Here is a 26,349-nt window from a genome sequence, read left to right as displayed (position 1 = left end):
GTACGCAAACTCTCGCTACTAAATGCAAGATTCATAACAAAAGTTTGGATGGCCAGCGAGAGATTAATGTTCGCGACTCGAGGCTATCGTACTGCGAGGCGCGACCTCGGGCGCTGTGCCGGCGTGGAGAATATGGCCAGATTCCAACGGCCGACGGTCGATACGCTTCCAACGCACTGAATACATGTTCCGAAACCACTTTTCATCGCATTTCCATTGTTAATGTCCGAAATCAATGGAAAATCACTTGAGGCGCAATACGCCAGCCTCACACGACCCGCCCGCACATCCCTGGCAAATCGGAGCACAAATGGACGACGATGCCGATGCGAGCTAACTTCGCGGACACAATTCCAGCCGTTCGCAACCTATTTTCAACTAAACAACGCACCACAATCACACCTCTGTGTCCACTTACACTAAACGCATCCGCAATTTTTCAATTTAAACCACTGATAATACGTTTTAACAGTCTATAACGAGGTACATACATCGCCATCGCACTCCCGTGCGCAGCGCCACAGCGGGAGTATGCGGAACTAGGCGCCCGTGGACCGAAATAATCATTACTTTTCGCGAGATGTGATCTTGGAGTGGCGGTCGAGGGATGCTGCGCGAATGTCACCGAGACTCCAGCCCTTTCCCGGGCTTTCCGCGCAGGATGTCGCTGCATCAAACACCGGATATCAGATTGGCCCAATTAGGATCGTGCTCACGTCAGCCGTCCCTGATTGGCTAACGACTAAAAGGAACGCTTCTCATTGGTCCACGGCGAAATTACCGCGAAATGGAGCCAATAGGGAGACAAACCGGATATTGCATGAAGAAAATTACCTCAGAAAATTGTTTTCGCGTATGGCGGGCGGTCGTTTTTTGCCGACAGCCTGCGGAAATTGAATTGAGGGTGTTTTTATCGGCTCTATGACCGATCATTTCCACGGCGTAATAGCGTTAGCAGCTCGGTGGGAAAATTAAACCTATATTTAGACGCCGCGGAATAAAAATACCCAGTTTTTCTGCAATGTTTTGTGATCAATAACTCGCACAATATCCTGAATAGAAATCTGTGCGTCAGTTTAACAATGAAACTGTATCAAATTGTAATATAGCTTTTATCAGTTTATGATATAAACAGGTAATTACAATTAGATAAAAATATCGTAAATCAAGAGAACAATGAATCAAATGAATGACAGACCTTCGCTATTGAGAACGTGCGTTCCGATACACGTACGTTTGTGAATTTTACAAAAGTGTTAAAAAACGAAATTACTCAATAATTTGGTCGTTTTTACTTTTTTTTAATGTTTTTTTGCAAATTTAATACAAAAACAGTGATTGTGATTTTTAAGAGTGCGATTTAAAAATATTTAAAATAATAAACCAAACGTCATTCAGTGAAAAAATACGCCGAATTAGTGATTCGGAACGCCGCACCACTCCTCTGCTTTTATTTTGATGTGGTCGTCTCAGTTTTTAAAATAAAATTAGTTTAATTAGACCGTTTAATTAGGCAGTTGTTGTGTAAATAATAAGTGATAATGTGCTTCTACTACGTACCAGTGACTATATTGTGATGTTCAGCTGTTATACCAAAGAACCTGCATTGTTTACACGGTAAGTCTAACTGTATCTTTGCCCTTAATTTTTGATGAGATCTCGTGGTTTTTTACTATTTTTGTCTGCCAATTTATTACCGTCTTTTGTTTTGCGTATACTTTTAATAGACAGTCATTTGTTTGAACTTGTAGTTTTTATTGAACGAATCATTGTTCTGTGAAATTTTTTCGATGGTAATGTCACCTACTTACTTAATTTTGCAAGCATGACTCAAAACTAGGATATCCTCATTTTCTCAGAAATTTGCTCACAACATAAGTACTAAGACCAGTCTCAAGAGAATTTGTGATGTTATGCACACTTTCTATCTCAAATATTAGCATAAAAACTGCCTACTTAATCTAGAAAATAAAAATGATAATTTTCTACATAAACTCTGAGTACAACAATGTACTAATTTGAATTATTTAATGTAGACTCTGCCTTCTTAAAATGTCTTTTTAGAAGCTTTTTTTGTAAATTGTACATTTCATTTGATTACCTACCTACTTAATTATTTGATTGTCTTTTTGCATAATTCTTTGTATATGAATAGGTATACAAGTAACCACATTTCAACAATGACATAGAGATATTGATTTAACTCTTGAAATCACAGCGTAAATACTGAAGATAAGAAATATGTAAATGGTGTGTTAATAATTTAATACGTAACTCAATGACGGAATCCAATAAATTTTGTACAATGCAAAAACCCAAGTGCTGTATTGTCCACACTTGAACGAAACGGATAATAGAACAAATTAATAACAAAGAATTTACGATCATACTTCTAATAATCTAATCACCATCATAAGTTGATAGGCGGGAAAATCCAATCCCATTTATATCCGTTGTATTAACATACTATTTAGATCTAAAATACAATATCTTTATCTAGAGCTTTAAAAGCATTAGAATAATATAAACAAGTGCCGGTAGGATATCTCTGGTTTCCCTCCGATTAATCTAAGCATACATAAGTGACAAGTCCTTTGGTCTAAGATAACTTTCCAAATCATCATAATTATTATTAAATTGTGCTAAAAAAACACACTGAACGAATTGAAAATTTCCTCCTTTTGTTGAAGTCGGTCAAAAATACTACCTTTAATGCCAGTGTACACTTTGATTTGTCATTATTACCTTTTATTAATTTATTTCATATTCGTAATTATTCAAAACACTGATTAGGTATTATCTATAGATATTCCACACTCTACCTTATCATTTGAGTGTACCAGATTATAATCATGTTATTATTTAGATTGCCCGATAACGTCAATGTTCATGACTAATATGGATCAACGCCAATGGCCATCAATTTATTAGTGTATAATATTTTTCTTTAGAGATAAAGTACACCTGTATTTATTTATTTATTTTCTTGATCTTTTTCCCTAATACATTTTATGTGTGCAAACTATTTAATTAAATAAAATGCAATTACCATAATTAATCAGTAACAGTTTGATTCTTTTTGTTTATACATTTTCCTTCCTTGTGTTTTGTGTTCCTTTTCTTTCTGTTCTTTACTTTGGTGTGCAATAAAGTGTATTTATTATTATTATTATTTTCTGTTTGATGTCTTAATTGTAAATATTGTGAAAGTAAAAGTGTCCGAAACTATGACTCAAGTAATTTATTCGTACCAAAATAATTTACGTAACTGTATGTACATTCTTTCTGACTGACTTCATAGTTTTTGTTTTATCATTCAACAATACCACGGTAATATAGATAGTATTACCGTGACAATACCTAATCTAGATATACAAACACTAGCTGTGCCCGCGACTTCGTACGCGTGAAAAAAACCCGTTTTCGCAACATTTTTCATTATTGCAATTTCAAATCCGACCAGTTCCGGAGATTAGCGCGTTCAAGTAAACAAACAAACTCTTTAGCTTTATAAAATTAGTATTTTCTTTTTTCAGCCAAATGACTTCCACTGCAGGACAAAGGCCTCCCCCAAGGTTTTCCACAATGAACGGTCCTGCGCTGCCCTTAATTTAAAAATTAGTATAGATTGTTCATAAGGCAGTTGTTAAACTCTTCAAGGTTTTTAACGAAAATCAATGGAATATGCTGAGTATAAAAAACAAATCTGAAAAAATATTTTCCTTGTCGATTTCCTATTACATACTTAATGTGTGAATAATTTTTATTTTGTTCTCTAAAGTTTCCCTTATACATTTGTCATGCTTTTTAAAATAGAGCAATAAACTGACAAACTTACGCATTCCTTTATTATTAGAGTAGGCATATTTTCCACTTGTACCACCACTTAAAGATGAGTGGGGTTTCCTTAACTCGGAATCAATAGTAGTGAATCACTGTGAATCGTGATTTTCACGGTGTAATAATGTAGGTATTGTTTTTCAAGGAAACATAAATTAAATAGGTACTACTATACAACGCGATCGAGTTAAACGTTCGGCCAAACCAACGCGATCACACGCGATCAAAATCAAAAAATCAAAATCAAAATTATCTTTATTTGTTTAGACTAATTAAATTAGTTCTTGCAAATCGTCAAATGCTCTTAAGGAGCCTATACATGTCTCATTCTTTTTTTGCCCTACCAGCGCTTCGAGACAAACATTTGGCAAGTGCTGAGAAGAAGCGCCGCAACAAACTCAGTCACCACTGTCTGCCGGTTTAAAAATATAATCAGCCGGCGTGCAGCGATGGCGACCAGACTTAAATGCATTGATCACCATCGCTGCACGCCGGCTGATCGCGTGTGATCGCGTTGGTTTGGCTGAACCTTAACCAAAGAATACTCATACTCCAAGAGACCTTAGCTGCGCACCTCGCTAGAATGCGACTCTCCCTTTCACACACACATCTCCCCGCGTTCGTCCCTTTCGGCGTCCTGCCGGGCTAGGATGCGCTCATGCGCATCGTGATAAAATCTTATCGAAGATTTTTGACGATAAACGTATGGGCTTATCGCGTAAAATAAATAAACATCCTTGGACATTTTACACTACGCTTCTAGTCCCAAACTAAGCAAAGCTTGTACTATGAGTACCTACTAGACAACGGATATAAACATACTTAACTACTTTTTTTTAAATCGATAAAATGGCGCGATAAAAGCTTATCGAGCATCCTAGGCCTACTGTACAAGCGTTGATGCGACGTCACGGCTGTGCGCAGTTAACTCGATCGGTTTGTAGTAACCTTCCACAGGTACTAATATCACTAATATGTAGAATCAATCATTGGTTAGTGGGTTTTTTTCGAAGTAGGTCAGAAGAGGTAGTATAGGTAGGCCTCTCACTCTGTTCTGGTGAAGGTCGAGAGAAGCGCTTAGATGTGGGCAGCGCAGGTCATTGTGGTATTCTTTGGGGGAGGCCTTTGTCCAGTAGTGGTCATTTTTTTGTTGAAAGCAAGGCTATATTTCATGCTACTGATTTTTTAAAAGACCAAGTATAATATGTCAAGATTTTTTGTAAGGTAGTAGGTAGATGAAACGCACGATAGTATGTCCAATATACGCAACATACACTCGTTTCCATGACTTAGCAGTTTAGTGAGTTACCTTGAAAATTATTGCCAAATTGAGTTGCTGGGTCTAGTGAAACGACCCTGTCAAAAACTCCATTGTCTTGTCCATCATTATGTAATCTTATTTACTTCGCGAGTGTATCGTGTTTTACGCAAATGCGTATTATTCCATTGTTGTCATCATGAATCTACGTCACTACCAATCCACTTGTCTTATCTCAATGCAGTTTGCGTTCTATGTTCTATCTCTATTCTCGTGCCCATACACTTCCATCCCCATCACTTAGATCAGTGGTTCTTAACCTTTAAGTCACGAGGGACCATTTTACCAAATTTCTGTCTTGTCAAGGACCACTTTTTTTTCAAAATCCTATGAAAGGGGAGGTCGATTTCTCGCCCATTGTGCGCCGTTTGCAATGTGTTGACTCTACTCATCACGTCACGTCACTTGTTTATTACGATGTCTTCGCGGACCACTTCGAATGCCTCCAGGGACCACCAGTGGTCCGCGGACCACCGGTTAAGAACCACTGACTTAGATGGTTGGCACTGTTGGCAGTCCACAAAAGTAGGTACGTTTCTCTAGAAACTTCCTGCCCCGTACAACCAAACTGTGGAATGAACTGTCGTCTGTGGTGTTTCCGGACGGATACGACCTGCAGGGTTTCAAGAAGAGAGCGTATCTTTACCTTAAAGGCCTGCAACGCACCTGTAACGCCCCTGAGACTGCAGACTGACCTAAAAATACAGTCAGATCGACATCAACACAAAATGTATAGAGACCGATAATGTTGTTCAACATGATGCGGGCTACTCTCACTTTGACCAGAACACTGACCGTCACGCCTTCAGTGTGGCAAATCCTTAAACTGAGTCCAAACGAGCGTAAATTAAGACCTGTTTTTTGAGTCTACACAAAAGTTCTGTATGTACTTCATTCACCTCGACGCAAAATAATATGTTGGAACTTGCACGTTTATTAAGCTATGGAAATCACGCTCGTTTGGCATCAGCCTTAAAGGTTCGTTATCATCATCATCTCAGCCATAGGACGTCCACTGCTGAACATAGGCCTCCCCCAATGCTTTCCATGTTGCCCGGTTGGTAGCGGCCTGCGTCCAGCGCTTTCCTGCTACCTTTATGATGTCGTCGGTCCACTTTGCGGGTGGACGTCCCACGCTGCGTTTTCCAGTACGCGGTCTCCACTCCAGAACCTTGTTGCCCCATCGGCCGTCAGTTCTGCGTACTATGTGCCCTGCCCATTGCCACTTCAGCTTGCTAATCCGTCGGGCTATGTCAGCGACTAGTTCGTTTACGGATCTCCTCATTTCTGATTCGATCTCGTTGATTCCAGATAAAATGCACACCTAAGCCATGTCAGGCAGCAACTCGAAGCGGGCGGCGCGCGCGCGTCACTCGGGCTGGGAGGAGGCCGGGGGCGAGTTCTACCAGGAGCTGTATCCGGGCGGGGAGCAGGAGCTCTTCGAGAACCTGCAGCGCGCCGACGCGGCCAAGCTGGCTACGCTGCTGCCCTCAAAACAGGCTAGGAACAGTAAGTCCTTGGAGTCATCTTCATTGCTATAGATAGGAGGTCAAACTGGCGAGACTACTGCCTTCAAAGAAACTGGTCACGCTGCTGCCTTTAGAGAGGGAGCCCTACATCGTCATTGCTATAGGAGGCCACACTACTGCCTTCGAAGCTGACTGGCTTCAAGACTACCCTTCAAGCAGGCCCGGAACAGTGAGTACTGGAGGAGCCCTAAGTAGAATCACCACTGCTTCAAAAGCAGTCGACGAAACTGGCCACGCTGCTGCCTTTTGAGCAGGCCAGGAACAGTGAGTACTTGTGTTCTCTTTATCATTGTCATAGGTGACAAGCTGGCCACGCTGCTACCATCGAAAGTTGCTAGGATCATTGAGCTACACTACTACCTTCTAAGCAGGCTAAGAATAGTGAGTAGTTGCGTTTTGTCACTATATTGACACGCTGCAGCCTTCGAAGCAATTCTTGTAGCCCTTGTCACTATTACTCTGAAGTAGGACCGGAATAGGTCACACTCCTGCTCCCAAAACCAGCTAGGAACACTGAGCACTTGTTGCGTCAACTCCGCGCGCGTCACTCGGGCTGGGAGGAGGCCGGCGGGGAGTTCTACCAGGAGCTGTACCCGGGCGGGGAGCAGGAGCTGTTCGAGAACCTGCAGCGCGCCGACGCGGCCAAGCTGGCCACGCTGCTGCCCTCAAAGCAGGCTAGGAACAGTGAGTCCTTGGAGTCATCAGCATTGCTTTAGATAGGAGGTCAAACTTGAGAGGCTACAGCATTCGAGGGTGACGGCCAGCTAGCAACGTTGCTGCGCTCCAAGCAGGCCCGGAATAGTGAGTACTGCAACCCTAAGTAGCATCGTTACTACTCTAGGAGCAAGGCAGGATTAGTAGCTTTAAGTGGTCATGCTGCTGCCCTCCAAACTGCCTTTTGTCGTTATTATAGCCGGCTGAACTGGCCACGTACGCTGCTACCATCGATCGAAAGACACTTAGGAACTGCGAATATCTGTAGCCGTTTGTCACTGTACTGACACGCTGCTGCCTTCGAAGCAGTTCTTCCAGCCCTTTGTCTCTATACTGACACATCAAACTGACCCTAATATCACTCTAGAAGTAGGACAAGAATAGGTCACACTCCTGCTCTGAAAACCAGCTAGGAACAGCGAGTAGGACTTATAGCCCAAATCGAACACACTGCTGCCTTCTGAAAAGGTTAGGAAAAGCAGGTTAGGTACTTGTAGGCACACTGGCTTGGCCAATCTAGCTACACTGCTGCTCTCAAAACCAGCCAGGAACACTGAGCACTTGTTGCATCAACTCCGCGCGCGTCACTCGGGCTGGGAGGAGGCCGGGGTGAGTTCTACCAGGAGCTGTACCCGGGCGGGGAGCAGAAGCTCTTCGAGAACCTGCAGCGCGCCGACGCGGCCAAGCTGGCCACGCTGCTACCCTCAAAACAGGCCAGGAACAGTAAGTCATAGGGAGATCAGAGAGAAAAAGAGGCTTCTGAGAGAGACATTTGATTGTTGGCCTCTACAGCTATCCTGACGCGACTAGGCTGGCCACGCTGGAGCCTTCTAAGTAGACTAGAAACAGTAGGTAAGTCTTGCAACCCTTTGTCACTATAGGTACTGACACGGTCATATTTGTCTCACTACAGCTCTGGAAGCAGAAGCAGGAATAGTGAGTTCTGTCATCATTATAGGCGATCACACTGCTACCATCGAAGGAGGCAAAGAACAGTGAGTATCTGTAGCCTTTTGTTCACTATACCTACTGACACACTGCTGCCTTCGAAGCAGTTCTTCCAGCCCTTTGTCTCTATACTGACCCATCAAACTGTTCCTACTATCGCTATAGAAGTAGGACAGGAATAGGCCACACTCCTGCTTTCAAAACCAGTCAGGAATAGAACAGCAAGTCATGAATGCTCCAGGAGGGTTGGGAAGAGTTAGAATAGCTATTGAACTCAGATCCTGGATAGAGATAAAAATAGTTCTATCTCGATCCAGGTTCTGAGCTCTCGTATTCTACTGGTAAGAATACCATTAGAATACGACACAGAAAAAAAGAAGAAAAGAAAGCGAAGAAGATTTAAGTTCTCACAAAACTGTTTTCCATCTGTCAGTCTGAGCTTGCAATTTGACAATGTAATTAATTACAACAATCACATAACAACTCAATTTACCTTCCTTCCAGCGACCACAGTGAAGCGAGCGCGGTCACAGAATGAGCGGCGCCAGTCAACCTACGCACGCACCACTCAAAGCCGCGACATACACCTGTCTATGCTGCCGGATCTATCAGGTAACTTCAAGCTTCTTCTTCTTATTTATTTATTTATTTATTTTTGGGAAACATACAGTTACAATATAATTTAACTTAGGTGCAGTAAGAAAACACAAACCAATTAAGTTTCCACAGTTAAATCTTATAAAAGAAAGTCGTGTTAGTTACTCCACTTATAACTCAAGAACGGCAGAACCGATTTAGCTGAAAATTGTCAGGGAGGTAGTTTAGAGCCAGGAGAAGGACATAGGATACTTTTTATCCCGTTCGAAATAAAAAAAAAGTCTGCTTATTTATTACCATTAAGGCGGAACAAAGTTCGCCGGGTCAGCTAGTATACACATAAAGTTGGGCAAACCATTATGAATAAAATTTTGTTGTGAAAAATATAAACTTATATAAAAAAAAACTTCTTGTTTTGTTTATAGCCAGGTCTGGGATGTTACGGTCCATAAAGTGACCTCTTAATGAGGGCTATCGTTTTAGCGCTCACCAGTTGGCGCCACTGTAGAGTAAGGTCCTGTCACTTGCTAGTAGCGAAGACAGTGGCGCCAACTGGTGAGCGCGAAAGTGGTAGGAGGACTATCGCATTTGCACTCATCAAGATGGCGCCACTGTAGAGTAAGGTCCTGTCAATCGCTAGGGGTGCCAACTGTTAAGTATAAAAACGATAGCCCTCATTGAATTCCGCCAGTCACGTTAGTTAATGTCGACACGGTCTTCGATGAGGTCTCTCTGGTGTAGGGTTACCAAGTGTCCGGCTTTAGCCGGACATGACAAAGACAAAGACATTTGCAAAGAATAGGTTGATACAGATAGTGTTGTAAATACAAAGTGCTCTATTCTGCTAAAATACATTAACATGCAAATTTTTTGTCCAGAAATTCCTGAACACTGTAAAAGCAGGAAGTGGTCAGCCATTCCCTAAGCTTTCTGGTCATTACTTTTGCAGGACCTATTTTAAAACTTTCAGGAATTTTGTTATAAACCTTAATGCACATGGAATAGTAATTTTTGTGCCGAAAGTGCGATGTTTGGCTTTTTACGGTCTTGTCCGGCTAAATTTGTCCTGTCCGGCCTGTCCGGCTTTTGTTAGGCTTTTCATGTGGCTGCCACACCAGGTGAAAGTCGAGCCACAGAATATGTTGATGAATACAGGTGTTGGGAACACGATGATGACAGTACCAAGGATAGTACTCACCCTGATAGACCTGGCAACCCTACTCTGGTGGCGATGACGGATGGAAAACGTAGTGTAGACAGGCCTTAAGGCTTCGCACTCGGTGGACTGACGATCTGGTGTAGATCGTGGAAAGCACCTGCATGCAGGCAGCGCAGAACTGGTGGATAAGGAAATCCGTGTGAAGGCCTTTGTCTTAGTGAATGTATTTGGCTAAAACGAACGAACGAAGTGTAAATTACTTATGAGTTATTAGCTGACCCGGCGAACTTCGTACCTACTTCCAATGTCCATCAGAAATGATAATATAGGATTCTAAGGCCCAGAACAGACGGTGAAACGCACTGCAACGAAACTGCAACTGCTAGTTACTTTTGAGTTGCGTCTAAGTTTCTGCCATAGCGTCCTTTGAGAGACCACACATGACGCGACCAGTTTGAAACTTTCAGTTTCATTCATCAGAATCATCACAAAGTTGCAGTTTCGTTGCAGTTGCGTTTCACCGTCTGTTCTGGGCCTAACGGTGAAAGAATTTTTCAAATCGGTCCACTAGTTTCGGAGCTTATTCAATACAAACAAACAAAACAATCAAATCTTTCCTCTGAAAAATACGCCAATGCTGTCGCATTAATATTAGTGCATATTTATTATTATTTATACCATGTTTACGTTCATCACTCACGTTGCAACTGCGAAATAAATGATGAATCAGCCAGTTTAAGATGACGTTGCAAAGGCAATGGCCTACTGAGAGCATTGATTCTGCTAATTATATTGATTGGCATTGCACGAGTCGTTAGCGGGCAAATATGATTTGCTATTTGTTTGATATTTACTGATAATATATAACTCAAAGGTGACTGACATAGTGATCTATCAACGCACAGCCCAAACCACTGGACGGATCGGGCTGAAATTTGGCATGCAGGTAGATGTTATGACGTAGGCATCCGCTAAGAAAGGATTTTATGAAACTCCACCCCTAAGGGGGTAAAACGGGATCCACGCGTACGAAGTCGCGGGCGGTCGCTAGTTAACAGATAAAGAAGTTATCATAGCTATATTAAAATAAAAAAATATATCTTACTTACCAACCGGGCGATGTGGAAATCATTGTGGGAGGCCTATGTTCAGCATTGGACGTGCTGTGGCTGAAATGATAATGTATCTTACACTTTTTACCCCACTAATGCCCGTTTTCACCATCAATCCCTAATTTTAAGTGACCCATATGAAAACAAAATTCCTATTATGCGTTTTACCATATGGGTCACTTAAAAATAAAGGATTGATTGTGAAAACGGTCATAAGCGACGTAAAGGAGGGTCATGTTTTAATAAAATAAATAAATATCCTTCGACATTTTACACTGCGCTTCTTGTCCCAAACTAAGCAAAGCTTGTACTATGGGTACTAGACTACGGATATAAACATTCTGAAATACTTTTTTTTGTAAATACCCAGCCCAATACAAACAAATATGTTCATGCACACAAATTTTTGTACTGTGCGGGAATCGAACCCGCTACCTCCGAAATAGTTGTCCGTTTCGAACCACTACACCAAACGGCCACCACCAAAATAATTTACTGAGTTTCATCATCATCATGATTTCAGCAACAGGACGTCCACTGCTAAACATAGGCCTCCCCCAATGACTTCCACAGAGACCGGTTGGCGGTCGGCCTGCATCCAACGCTTTCTTTAAATTCGATTCGACAAAATGTTTCGTGTCGACAACAAACCTACACAGTGTCAGCCCAAAACTCCGCCACAAGAGTGGCGTTGTCAGCAGCACTCATCAAATCCTCCTGAATGCAGTTGCTTGGGCACTCAGGGCACGACATCAGGTGCTTCATCAAAATGAAATTCTTGCAAAATGTTTATTGAATTAATTAAATCATCGACTATATTTAATTCAGTACGTGGACAAATATGTTCAGGTATGACAAAAATAGATTATTCATTCGCTGATCAAGCAAATAACAGCATGCAGCGCTTACGTAAGTTGCAAAATAATGGAATTTAATATTTCGACGCCATTAATTGATATAAAGTTAATCAATTTAGTTGGTAAAATAGTGACGTCATTAATTGTATTGTTGTTGCTCTCGTATTATGTATTCTGTGATTGTAGTTTAGTAGATTGTCCTTCCTTGAACGGATTTTCATGCGGTTTTTACCAATAGAGTGATTCGTGAGGAAGGGTTATTTTGTCAAGGAGAAAATAGTAATAGAAGGAGAAAACCATAGATAGTTTTTATCCTAGACTAGCGACCCACCCCTGTTTCGCACAGGTACAATGTATACTTAAAAACCTTCCTCTTGAATCACTTTATCAAAATATGTTGCGTAGTTTTAAGATCTAAGCATACATAGGGACAGACAAAAAGGAAAGCGACTTTTTTTTGTAATATCGCACAATTAGAATGAAAAAGTGACTCATTTAAAACATTTGGAGTATCGAACTCCACACTATGTATAAATATCTCCATAAAAATAAAGGTAATGTTTTTCTGTGCCAGAGTATTCACAAACATTACTATGAGGTCTCACAGTGCGCGTGGACGCAAAGGGTGACACACGAACCAATCGCAAAGCTCTATTCAACGCTGTGCGTTCGAATTTCTGCTTCACTTAAGCAAGCATCGTTTGTGAATACGGCTGAAAGTCACACAGCTACTAAACTATAAAATAAAATACTCAATTTAATATTACTTATTTACAGAAAACCTGTCAAATGAAGAACGCACGTGGGAAGAGATCATGCAGATCAAAGCCATGCCGGTGCCCATGATACAGAAGCGGGAACTCAAGGCGAGGCTACAGGTGAGATGCAACCATATTACAAGGCTATAAGTGTTCATTTAGCTCAGTCTTTCCCAAAGTGGGCGATAACGCCCCCTTGTGGGCGCTGCAGGCTTAAAGGGGGGCGGTAAGAGACCCAGAAAAAAAAATCGGGACGTTGTGTAGAGGCTTGGGAGGCGTCATCTACTAGGAGGACTCTTAGACACCGACTGAGCTCGACTCTTGACTACAAAAATGGGACGGTGAAAGAATTTTTCAAATCGGTCCACTAGTTTCGGAGCTTATTCAATACAAACAAACAAAACAATCAAATCTTTCCTCTGAAAAATACGCCAATGCTGTCGCATTAATATTAGTGCCTATTTATTATTATTTATACCATGTTTACGTTCATCACTCACGTTGCAACTGCGAAATAAATGATGAATCAGCCAGTTTAAGATGACGTTGCAAAGGCAATGGCCTACTGAGAGCATTGATTCTGCTAATTATATTGATTGGCATTGCACGAGTCGTTAGCGGGCAAATATGATTTGCTATTTGTTTGATATTTACTGATAAAGAAGTTATCATAGCTTTAAAATTGTACAGATAGACGAATTAAATTAGTTCTTACAAGTCATCAAATGCTCTTAATGAGCCTATACATGTCTCATTCTTTTGAGTTTTACTGAGTTTTAGTCAAACATTTGGCAAGTGCTGAGAAGAAGCGCCGCAACAAACTCAGTTACTACTGTCTGCCGGCTGTTTAATATCAGTAGTTCTCTATCTTTATTGTAATACTAGCGGTCGCCCGCGACTTCGTACGCGTGAATCCCGTTTTTCCCGCTAATTCCCGTTCCCGTGGGAATTTCGGGAATTCCTTTCTTAGTGCACCTCTACGGTACCTAAGCTACGTCCCTTCCAAATTTCAAGTGCCTACGTTTAGCCGTTTAGGCTGTGCGTTGATCTGTCAGTCAGTCAGTCAGTTTCTCCTTTTATATATTTAGATTAGCACATATTTTCCCTCTTATTTTCTGCGTTTGCCTCAGTTTATAGGAACTTGTGGGCATATGTCATCATTTAGAAAGAAAGAAAGAAAGAAAAAATATTTATTTACTGAGTTTGTTTAGGCGCTTCTTCTCAGCAGTTGTTAAATGTTGGTTTTGAAGTGCTGAATTTATTTAAAACAAATATGCAAAATTAAAAATTGCAAACTCAACAAAATGTTTTTAAATTAAATCATCGACTATATTTAATTCAGTACGTGGACAAATATGTTCAGGTATGACAAAAATAGATTATTCATTCGCTGATCAAGCAAATAACAACATGCAGCGCTTACGTAAGTTGCAAAATAATTGAAATTAATATTTCGACGCCATTAATTGATAAAAAGTTAATCAATTTAGTTGGTAAAATAGTGACGTCATTAATTGTATTGTTGTTGCTCTCGTATTATGTATTCTGTGATTGTAGTTTAGTAGATTGTCCTTCCTTGAACGGATTTTCATGCGGTTTTTACCAATAGAGTGATTCGTGAGGAAGGGTTATTTTGTCAAGGAGAAAAACATAGATAGTTTTTATCCCAATCTATACTTCTATACTATCTATACTAATATTATAAATGCGAAAGTAAATCTGTCTGTCTTGCTTTCACGTCTAAACCGCGATTTTGATGAAATTTAGCATAGAGATAGTTTGAATCCCGGGAAAGGACATAAGATAGTTTTTGTCCCGGTTTTTGAAACAGGGACGCGCGCGATAAAGTTTTTCTGTGACAGACAAGATTCCACGCGGGCGAAGGCGCGGGCGAAAAGCTAGTATTTAGATATATTTCTGTCATACATGATTTCTATGTAACTTTAACCATTAAGGCACGCGCACGCGACGGAAGCTTAAAAAATGGAGTAACTTCTCCCGTTTTCCCAAAATTTCCCTTCACTACTCTGCTCCTAAGTATACTATAACCTGCCCAGGAGTATGAAGAATAATTGTACCAAGTTTCGTTAAAATCCGTCGAGTAGTTTTTGTTTCTATAAGGAACATACAGACAGACAGACAAAAAGGACAATGTTCATTTCTGGCCTGGCGTGGACAAGCTGCTAATGAAAATATGAATTTGCCAAAATTTTTTTATTAATTTTTAANCTTTTACTGATTGCATTTTTGGCATCAGTATCGATCACTAATCACCCCCTGATAGTTATTTTGAAAATATGTATATTTCATGTACAGAATTGACCTCTCTACAGATTTATTATAAGTATAGATTTGTGCAATACGATAAAGTATTTCTGTGACAGGCCGTTATTCACACGCAGTCACAAGCAAAAACTAGTAAACAAAAAAATCTCTCAATTTAATATTTTTTTACAGAGAACCTGTCAAATGAAGAACGCACGTGGGAAGAGATCATGCAGATCAAAGCCATGCCGGTGCCCATGATACAGAAGCGGGAACTCAAGGCGAGGCTACAGGTGAGATGCGACCTTATTATAAGGCTATAAGTATTCATTTAGCTCAGTCTTTCCCAAAGTGGGCGATAACGCCCCCTTGTGGGCGCTGCAGGCTTAAAGGGGGGCGGTAAGAGACCCAGAAAAAATAATCGGGACGTTGTGTAGAGGCTTGGGAGGCGTCATCTACTAGGAGGACTCTTAGACACCGACTGAGCTCGACTCTTGACCACAAAAATGGGGGGCGCTAATAAATATTTTTTTCTCGAAGTGGACAGTAGACTAAATAAGTTTGGGTACCGCTAGTTTAGCTTGATATTATGGAGATCATGCAGACCAAAGCCATGGTGCCCATGATACAGAAGCGGGAACTCAAGGCGTGGCTACAGGTGAGAAGCGACCTTATTACAAGGCTATAAGTGTTCATTTAGCTCAGTCTTTCCCAAAGTGGGCGATAACGCCCCCTTGTGGGCGCTGCAGGCTTAAAGGGGGGCGGTAAGAGACCCAGAAAAAATAATCGGGACGTTGTGTAGAGGCTTGGGAGGCGTCATCTACTAGGAGGACTCTTAGACACCGACTGAGCTCGACTCTTGACCACAAAAATGGGGGGCGCTAAAAATAATTTATTCTCAAAGTGGGCTGTAGACTAAATAAGTTTGGGAACCGCTGCTTTAGCTTGATATTATGGAGATCGTGCAGACCAAAGCCATGGTGCCCATGATACAGAAGCGGGAACTCAAGGCGAGGCTACAGGTGAGATGCAACCTTATTACAAGGCTGTAAGTGTTAGTTTAGTATGATATTCTGATAACCGCTTAAAGAACGAAACACACTTATCAACCTGAAAAACGATCGTAATTCGTAACCGTATCAACTCGAGGCGGTCAATATTCTTTGTATGAAACTCTGTAGGTACTGCAACGCACACATATCTGCACCGTAACGTAAACGCCTCGCGACGAAAGGCGATGCGGTATTGATTCCTTTCCGGGTTTATAAGTGTGCTATGACCTTAATGCGTAATGTTATTAATGTTGCGAAAAGTTAAAGAACATATTTGGACCTTGAGATTAGAGTTAAAACTTAAAAGCAATGAAAAAATGATGGTTAATTTCTGCATTTAATTTCACCTAAGCCTGTTCTTAAAATGACCACTTCCAAGTGTGTGATGTATGTATGTATGGTATAGGTAAAAAGTTTTAGGGTTCAATTTTTCGTTTTTAGATACTAATATTGAGTAATTTACGATGATTTCTCCATTTAATTTCAAAGCCAGCATTTTGTTATGCATATTTTTGTGGATATAAGTAATCTGTCATTTAAAACCGGTTAATCTAAGGCTGAGTTGCACCACCCTACTTTTACCGTAACTATTACCATAACCGGTGTTTTTTGTATGGAGTTTGACAGACTTTGACGTTTGTTAAAGTAAAGTTTGGTGCAACCCAGCCTAAGAAAGTGGGCAAACTGAAATCTTATTGGGAAGTCATTGTGGTCCTGTAGAATAAATTCTTTACGTCGACTAAAATTGAACTTCTTTTGTTCTAGAACGCAACAAAACTCCGCTTGCAAGGTTTAGAACAACTGCATTGGAAGCAACGTAAAGTATGGCATCGGTTTCGCATCAGATGTGGCGAATTGTTAGGGAAATTGGAGCTATGGCAGTCCCCTATGAGAGAAATAGAGGGCTCCTTTGGAACCGGCGTGGTTTCCTACTTTCTTTTCCTCAGATGGTTATTATTTCTAAACCTAGCTATATCAGTGTTCGTCATACTATTTCTAATAGTCCCAAATACAGTTTTAGTTGAAGATAAACACGATTGCAACGACTTCGAATGGAATTCCACCGTTTGCTGCTCTCAGACGTACTTCGAAAGGAATCTGACGGATTCAAATGTGTTCTTAGACATCATACAAGGCACTGGTATTATGGAGCGAACGATTTTATTCTATGGGGTGTACAGCAACCAAATATACTCGTATTTCATCAAAAGCTTCTTCGAAACTAAAATGTTTTATAACATGCCTCTAGCGTATATACTCGTCCCGATTTCGTGGGCGTTGCTATCCTTGATAGCTATAGTCAAAACCGGAGCTAAAGGCTTCAAAGAAAAATTGGTGGAAAGTGAAGGACAGTTCTATATGTACTGTAACCTGGTATTTGGAGGCTGGGACTTCTGTATCCAAAATGATAAATCAGCTAAAATCAAACACAAAGCTTTGTTCAATGAAGTCAAAGGATGCTTAGAAGAAGAAAGGTTCAAAGAAGAAAAGCAGTTACGGACGAGAGAAAGCCAAATACTGCTGCATTTGAGAAGATTGCTAGTCAACATCATAGTTCTGATCATTTTGATTGGTTCAGGGATACTGATTTACGTGGTGTTCAATTATTCCGTAGACAGACTCAACGTTGAAAACGAATTCGACCCATACGAAACGACAAACGAACTAGATGACTATGACACTTTGAACAGAACGTCCGAAAGACTGACTCTGAGCCAATTAAGTCGCGATAGGTCAGTTTCCTCAAGTTTAACTAGAGACAGCACGTTTTTTGAGCAATTAGAAACAACGCTGCTAGAATTCCTGCCCTTCATATCCATTGTAGTCTTAAACATAATTGTGCCAGAAATCTTCAGCTACTTAATAAGCTTCGAGAACTATGCCCCAGCTAACATAATCATAGTGACGATTCTAAGAACGGTTTTGCTCAGGCTTTCGTCTCTAGCTGTTCTTCTGAGTCAGATATACATATACATTTACTCCAGCGGCCAAATATGCTCGAAAGGCAATGAAGATGCCAACCCATTAGATTGCTGGGAAACATACGTAGGACAGCAGTTATACAAGCTCATATTAACAGACTTCGCCCTACAATTTGTGACTACGTTCCTTATAAACCTACCCAGGGCTTTTATAGCAAGGCACACGTCCAGTCGATGCTTAAAAATCATAGGCGAACAAGACTTCTACTTGCCAAAGCATGTTTTAGACATCGTGTATACGCAAACTATTATTTGGATGGGATCATTCTTCTGTCCTTTTCTGCCCATCATAGGAACGGTTTATTACTTCATTGTTTTTTACGTCAAAAAGTTTACGTGTCTCACAAACTGCACGCCCTCTCCCGTTGTGTATAAAGCGTCGAAATCCAAGTCATTATTCATGTCAGTTTTATTACTAGGCTTCGTCATATCCATAGCTCCTGTAGCGTATTCAGTCGCAGAGTTGCTGCCTTCTATAAACTGCGGGCCTTTTAGAGGCTATAATACTGTGTGGGACTACGTTATAGAGACTTTTGAAAAGTTCCCGTACGTTTTGAGAGAGATAGTCTTCCTTTTAGGTACAGCGGTCTTCGCTGTGCCTGCGTTCGCTGTTTTATTATTCTTTTTGTATTATTACTGGGCAGTGGCGACAGCTAATAGGCATATGGTGACTGTTTTGAAGAACCAGCTAGTTTTGGAGGGCCATGATAAGCAATTCTTGCTGAATAGACTCAGTGCCTTCATAAGGCAGCACCAGAAACGGTGTGAGAGAAGAAATAGAGCTAGTTTCGCGGACGACGATACTGCATCCATTAGGCAGAGCTCGAGGTAAGTTTTAGTAATTAAAAATATCAGAACTGATTTAATCGAAATTAAATTTAGCCGCTAGCAAATTACGTACGTAATACGATATCCATAATTATCCGCGCAATGGTATCAATTACTAAACAGTACATAATAGTTACACGGTAAGGTAAAATAGGGGTTTTTATATAAAATAATGTAAAACAATATTTGAACGTAAGAAAAAATATGTAAATATGTTCGTTTGATATGTCAAAGAAAATCGGTTGAAAATGTATGTAATAAGTAAATGTTTTTGTAAAATTAAATTATTTGGAAGAATTCGCTTTGCGAGCATTCGTTACGCAAGCATTGTTACTCGAGTACTTTGCAAATCAAAACGTGAAGATTGACCATTTGATGATATGTGTGTACTACGATTGACTCGAGTGATGCACCCTGAGTTTTACAAGTCCCAAACTTGCCAATTCAGTGAGATCATAAAATAATGATCAATAACTATGAGACAAAAATGTTTTAACTCAACTGTGTTGTTAGAACTTTTTTAGTTACAGATTTTAGATTAGACGAATAGCCTAGCCACAAAAGCGAAAATCGCTTGTCCAATGAAACTCTTCGGCTCGCGAGCGAATGTGCTCGTGTAACAAACGCTCGCGTAACAAATGCTCGCAAGCCTCTTCCAGGCAGCTTCGGTTGTTATTTAANTCTAATGCTCGTAACTCAGTTCAGACTGAGTTTAGAGGTATACATGTCATAGTAAGTTTGATTTATTACACTATTTTGTAATCAAAAAACAAAGTTTGGTCGATGGCCGCGCGAAAAAAAAAAGACGCCAATTTCCGGCATTGTCTTTTAAGGGTAGGTAATCAAATGAAACAATGTATTACGAAAAATGAAATAAATTTGTATTTTCTTGAATCGAATCAACAAAAAAAAAACAAAATAAAATAAGTTGCTTCTGTCAACCCAAAAAAAAGTAATCTTATTAACAGTGTTGCCAGAAGGTTAGGTGTTGCCAGTGTTGCCTTTTAGGTTACTTTTGAACTGCATTGGTTACAGTCGTCTCAACTTAAGCTGAGAATTGCATTTGTGTGAGTGCACACCGATAGTGTAGAGTGGCAATCTGCTTGAAGCGCGGCGCGTCCCGCGCATGGTTTAAACCGGTTTATTTATAGCAAGCGGCCTGAAGCGCGGCGCGTCCGCCACGCACCGCTTCCTTGCCGCTCACATACCCCCGGTACTGGTAGCAGATACGTGTAATTTTATGTAATTGTGTTCCAAATATTAGTGAAATGGCTCCTACTGTAAGTAAATTTCCTGTACAAAATCCATTAAGCAGCCAAGTGAAAGAAATTTTATGCAAATTGAATACGTATTTTAAAGGTGTGAACGAAAAGTTTTTAGTCTGTTTTTATTTTGTAATTTTATAAAGTTTGTCTTTTTGTTGTATTTTGTAAGGCTGGCTGGACGCCCTCTCTATAAACGGTGCTCGCAGAATATCAGCGTCGAGGTACTTCGTGGCTTGGCATATGCTGAGCGAGGACCTGTTTTTATTTATTTATTTATTTAAAAGGATGTGTCAAGTGTCGTTACATCGGCCCAATTGGTAGCAAGTGTTTTATAGACTTCCTTTTAATAAAACATTAATTTTATTTGTATACTGTGTTTTACTAACGGTACTTTTGGCGATCACTCACACAAATGCAATTCTCAGCTTAAGTTGATAGGACTGTACTTTTGGGTTACACTAATGAAAAGGTTACTTTTAGGTGATTTTTCAGAAATTGTGGAATTAACTTTTACAGGTTATTCAGTAAAAAATATTAATAGTGACAATTTAAAATAATGTCATAAACTGCATTTAAACATGAATTTGATTTATTATTTGTTTAAAAAAATAGTTTTAGCGATTATTTTTCGATAATAAAACGCAAATCCATGAAACGTTTTTATACGACCCCGGTCACTTTTAGGGTCTTCATGGAATGGTCAAAATTTCAAATTTAGGTAAACGATCGATGATCAATAAATTGATTGTATTCATTTTCCATCCATCAACAACCTTACACAATCTCTCCGCATCCCCCCCTAATGAATGTTACTTTTTATTCAAAAAGGTTACATTTTTTATATTTCTGGTAATTTCTGACAAGACCCGACTGGCAACACTGCTTATTAATAAGGTTCATTGATTGGTACCTATGAGGATTGAGGAGCTCTACCTACTCATCGTCACTGTATGATAAGTGCTGGCTTGGACTTAGCGGGCCGGCCTCGTTTTCTTTTTTGTCCAATAGGTTTTGTCCAACTGATAAGTTTTGCTTCCAGTGGCGGTGTTGTTAGTTTGAGCCAAATTGCTAGACCCAAAACGTGTTAGCATACATATTTTGTTAAAAATTCGGGACAGTCGCCCCGCCCCTATTCGAATTCGCGCGCTGTAACAATCTGTAGTTTTCATTAATAAAGCGTATCAAAATAAAAAACATGAGACCTCAAATATAATATCAGTAACCAATAATCATTAATAAAGCAGCTCACAAAACTTTGCTTAGAATTAACTTTTTTGTAGTTTGTTCAGTAAAACCTCAATTAGAAAAATCTAATGTATCTTCATATTAAAGTTGCCCTCTCTGTATTTCTAGTCGCTCACTTAGTAATTTAGTCGCCCGGATAGTATTTTTATGTCTGAAATGTAATAATCAAAACACACATTTTGTAAGCTCGTTCTGGATTTTATTACTGATCAATATTCGTCGTTAGTTTGGTAAATTTTTCGCTTACTCAAATTCATACCGCTCAAGGTATTAAAACAGTATGCCATCATCAGTCGCAAAGTTTTTTTTTAGTCGCTCGTTTTATAATTCCCCTTAAGTAAATGTTTTTGTAAAATTAAATTATTTGGAAGAATTCGCTTTGCGAGCATTCGTTACGCAAGCATTGTTACTCGAGTACTTTGCAAATCAAAACGTGAAGATTGACCATTTGATGATATGTGTGTACTACGATTGACTCGAGTGATGCACCCTGAATTTTTTAAGTCCCAAACTTACCAATCCAGTGAGATCATAAAATAAATGATAAAATAATGATCAATAACTATGAGACAAAAAATTAAACTTTTTTAGTTACAGATTTTAGATTAGACGAATAGCCTAGCCACAAAGGCGAAAATCGCTTGTCCAATGAAACTCTTCGGCTCGCGAGCGAATGTGCTCGTGTAACAAACGCTCGCGTAACAAATGTTCGCAAGCCTCTTCCAGGCAGCTTCGGTTGTTGTTATTTATNTTATTTAATGTAATATTCTTCTCATTTTGTATCCATCCATTGTAGTAAGGAATATAACGTATGCTTCCAATTAGTAAAATTATATTTTTATTCGTTTTTGTTTTTTATATCACTGTAGTACATTCCTTCATGTAACTTAATGTTAATTTTATTTTTGTTTAAAACTGTATCCTTTTTGTTGTAGTTTTTTGAACGAGAATTTGTGACCGTTACTACTAAAAAACTTTTGTCCTTTTCTGGATAAAACAATATTTATTTAATCTTTTAGTAAAATTAATAAATCCATGACCCTGTTCCTGATTTTTAGAATACTCGAGCCATAATATTTTGTTTTTATCATAACCAATGACTTAGAATTAAGTAGAAAAGGCATTTGTGTATTTTAGAAAAAAATGTTTATTTATTTGCGGCTATGCTTTTAGTAATATTGAAATTTTATGAAGATTAAGCATGTAGTTGGTACAACTAGTCAATTGACATATTTAATTTGAGCTGTCAAAACATGACCGCCATTTTTGTATGGCAAGGGCAACTAATGACGTCATCAGTTTGCAAACCAACATTAATTGATTTCAAAGCTGCTAAAAATCTACAGCATATTAAAAACTATCGGTTCCTAGGCTAAAATAACGTTTGTTTGTTGTGTTTTTTTAAAGTTGTATTTTGGAATTTTTTGTCATCTACCCAATGTTTTTTCTTATTTTTAAATCTTAGAAAATAGTAAAAAGTAATTGTAAAACGTTCTTTGCCAACAATATAGTCCAAATGCATTACTCATTAAGTAGTAGATTTTTATAAAAAGCTACCACACTAAGTTGAGATTGTAAATCTGTAAATACATAGCATTTTGTAGTAAAATAGTGCATTTAGTGATCTCAAAATATGTGCAATCATTCATTAGAATTTTACCAATTATGCTAACTTAAAATGTTGTAATAACGTTTTAAAATAAACTTGCCACCCTGTATTAATCTAGGGACGTTTTGAATCTAAACTGCATACACATTCGTATAAATTACCATATTTGTATAAAAAAAAAGACAAATATTATTTAAAAAATTCATGTTGTTTCCAGCATTTTTGGGAAATTCTATGAATAGATTTAAAAATAAAGATAAGAAATATATCTGTACATTGGATCGTTTTATATCATAGTTGTATTGTATAGTCGGTAAAATATTTATTTACTATTATGTGCCGGATAANCTTCTCATTTTGTATCCATCCATTGTAGTAAGGAATATAACGTATGCTTCCAATTAGTAAAATTATATTTTTATTCGTTTTTGTTTTTTATATCACTGTAGTACATTCCTTCATGTAACTTAATGTTAATTTTATTTTTGTTTAAAACTGTATCCTTTTTGTTGTAGTTTTTTGAACGAGAATTTGTGACCGTTACTACTAAAAAACTTTTGTCCTTTTCTGGATAAAACAATATTTATTTAATCTTTTAGTAAAATTAATAAATCCATGACCCTGTTCCTGATTTTTAGAATACTCGAGCCATAATATTTTGTTTTTATCATAACCAATGACTTAGAATTAAGTAGAAAAGGCATTTGTGTATTTTAGAAAAAAATGTTTATTTATTTGCGGCTATGCTTTTAGTAATATTGAAATTTTATGAAGATTAAGCACAAAGGGTAGTTGGTACAACTAGTCAATTGACATATTTAATTTGAGCTGTCAAAACATGACCGCCATTTTTGTATGGCAAGGGCAACTAATGACGTCATCAGTTTGCAAACCAACATTAATTGATTTCAAAGCTGCTAAAAATCTACAGCATATTAAAAACTATCGGTTCCTAGGCTAAAATAACGTTTGTTTGTTGTGTTTTTTTAAAGTTGTATTTTGGAATTTTTTGTCATCTACCCAATGTTTTTTCTTATTTTTAAATCTTAGAAAATAGTAAAAAGTAATTGTAAAACGTTCTTTGCCAACAATATAGTCCAAATGCATTACTCATTAAGTAGTAGATTTTTATAAAAAGCTACCACACTAAGTTGAGATTGTAAATCTGTAAATACATAGCATTTTGTAGTAAAATAGTGCATTTAGTGATCTCAAAATATGTGCAATCATTCATTAGAATTTTACCAATTATGCTAACTTAAAATGTTGTAATAACGTTTTAAAATAAACTTGCCACCCTGTATTAATCTAGGGACGTTTTGAATCTAAACTGCATACACATTCGTATAAATTACCATATTTGTATAAAAAAAAAGACAAATATTATTTAAAAAATTCATGTTGTTTCCAGCATTTTTGGGAAATTCTATGAATAGATTTAAAAATAAAGATAAGAAATATATCTGTACATTGGATCGTTTTATATCATAGTTGTATTGTATAGTCGGTAAAATATTTATTTACTATTATGTGCCGGATAATGCATCTCAAATTGTTATTTAAAAATCGTTATAAAAAATGTTTAATTTATAAGTGTTTGGTGACTCATCTTTATGTAAATTATTAAATTATCACAATGAATGATAATTAATATTGGCACTTTTCAAAAATTAATAATATATCTGAGAAAATGTAGTTTTTGTGTTATATTGTCACAAATATTTTCCCTGTTCTGTAAACTATTGAGTATAATTATTTGAAAGTACCTATAAGTTTTTATTACATAAATATTATAACATCACATTTATATTTCGTCTAATGTAATTATATCTTGTGAAAAAAATTGAAAAACATCAACATAGTGTATACTCTCAAGGAATTACACATTTTCATAGTTACCCTGTATTTTTTCTATTTCTTTCGTTATTCTAGCACAATATGACAACGTAGATTGGGTTAGGTTACCTTTGTACTAAACACTGCCATAATACAGTCAAACTTTTTGAAATATGAATATACTATTGTATTATACTTTGTTTTTATTATACGTATACTATGAATTTGCTGTTTTATTTGTAAGTGTGCGTGTGTGTAAAAACTTCGAAATAGGACTAGGACCCTAACTGACATTACATATTAGGTATTAATTAAAACAACATTTTAATTACAATTTTTTATTACGAATCATTACGTCGTACACAAAATACAAAACTAATTTACTCTATTTGTATAATGTTCTTATACATGTAAACATTTAATAACAATAAAGACTTACATTTTTATAGAAATCTACGTTATAATATAACTATGCCATATTTAGTAACTCACAGACGTGCATGCATATTTTACGTGATTACGTGTATAAAATGTTTTAATTATCTATATAAAGAGAAAAAGCGGATTCTACATTGTATGTTTCTTTAATATGTGGACTGTGGAGGGTAAGATTTAAATGATTAAATTATAATAAACCCAAATGGACAACATACTACATCATGTAAATCCACGCAACAATAGCTGTTGTTAACATTGTATTTTTAAAATGACATTAAATATTTTTTCTTAAAAAAAGTGTACGTGTTGTGTGGTACAGTCTGTGTCAAATAGTTCGTGACACCCAAAGTAGCCAAAAAGTTCGCAACGTCGGTTAGGTAGGTTGTGTTGTCAACTTTTTGGCCACTTTGGGAGTCACAAATTATTTGAAGCTACCAACTACAAAAATAGCTTACAAAAAATGTTTTAAGTGAAAAAAATAGTACTCAAAATTTCAGCACGTCTGTGGTACCAAAATAATTCAGGCACATCACTAACCTAAAGATATATTTCCTATGTATACCCGTATAGGTACCGACTATAATTTGACTATACGTTGGTAATTTTAAACTTTACAGTCGCCCAGCACATCAAGATTTATACATTTTTGTAAAAAAATTACACTTGTTAAAATGAATAAAGTGCCGTAGCTTGTTGTGCTGTCGTCCGTATTATTTTAATAATGACATAGTTTTTACTATTTTTTTTACAAAAAAATATTGACATAATATGTTATTGTCTAATATTTATTTTACAATAAACAAAGTGATATAATTTGTACATAATCATCTGTACAATCAGTAACATATTTTTGGTTTCTAATAATTTATAAAAAAAATTAAGACTAGTGAACGGTAACAATAACTTATAAATATACTTTAAAGTAATTTTAGAATATATTAATTAATAATATTTGAACCAGTGAAACAAAAATAATTTGTTAAATCAATAACGTAAT

General features: G+C 37.9%; 1 protein-coding gene across 4 annotated transcripts; it reads left to right on the top strand.

The window, feature by feature from the left end:
- Window positions 1-1,424: 1,424 nt before the first annotated feature.
- Window positions 1,425-23,415, top strand: LOC114354848 (transmembrane channel-like protein 7). 4 transcript variants are annotated; one of them, XR_003656061.1, is made up of 6 exons: window positions 1,425-1,617; window positions 6,470-6,667; window positions 8,854-8,961; window positions 12,852-12,952; window positions 16,915-19,631; window positions 22,221-23,415. XR_003656061.1 is itself a non-coding variant. In XM_028307418.1 (5 exons), exons 2-5 carry the CDS (start codon window positions 6,490-6,492, stop codon window positions 18,961-18,963), a joined length of 2,436 nt encoding a protein of 811 aa, XP_028163219.1. In that variant the 5' UTR covers window positions 1,425-1,617; window positions 6,470-6,489; the 3' UTR covers window positions 18,964-19,644. The 4 variants fall into 4 exon arrangements, 3 of the variants coding, with proteins under 3 accessions (XP_028163219.1, XP_028163221.1, XP_028163220.1); XM_028307418.1 differs by lacking the exon at window positions 22,221-23,415 and having other exon boundaries at window positions 16,915-19,644; XM_028307420.1 differs by lacking the exons at window positions 1,425-1,617; window positions 6,470-6,667; window positions 8,854-8,961; window positions 12,852-12,952; window positions 22,221-23,415 and adding an exon at window positions 15,280-15,390 and having other exon boundaries at window positions 16,915-19,644.
- The last annotated feature ends 2,934 nt before the right edge of the window (window positions 23,416-26,349 follow it).

This window comes from Ostrinia furnacalis, unplaced genomic scaffold, assembly GCF_004193835.3.
Source record: "Ostrinia furnacalis isolate ACB-3 unplaced genomic scaffold, ASM419383v2 OfSCF2225, whole genome shotgun sequence".
Classification (NCBI taxonomy): Eukaryota; Metazoa; Arthropoda; class Insecta; order Lepidoptera; family Crambidae; genus Ostrinia; species Ostrinia furnacalis.
The sequence above is the reverse complement of the archived record's forward strand: the minus strand, read 5'-3'. Positions and strand labels throughout refer to the sequence as shown.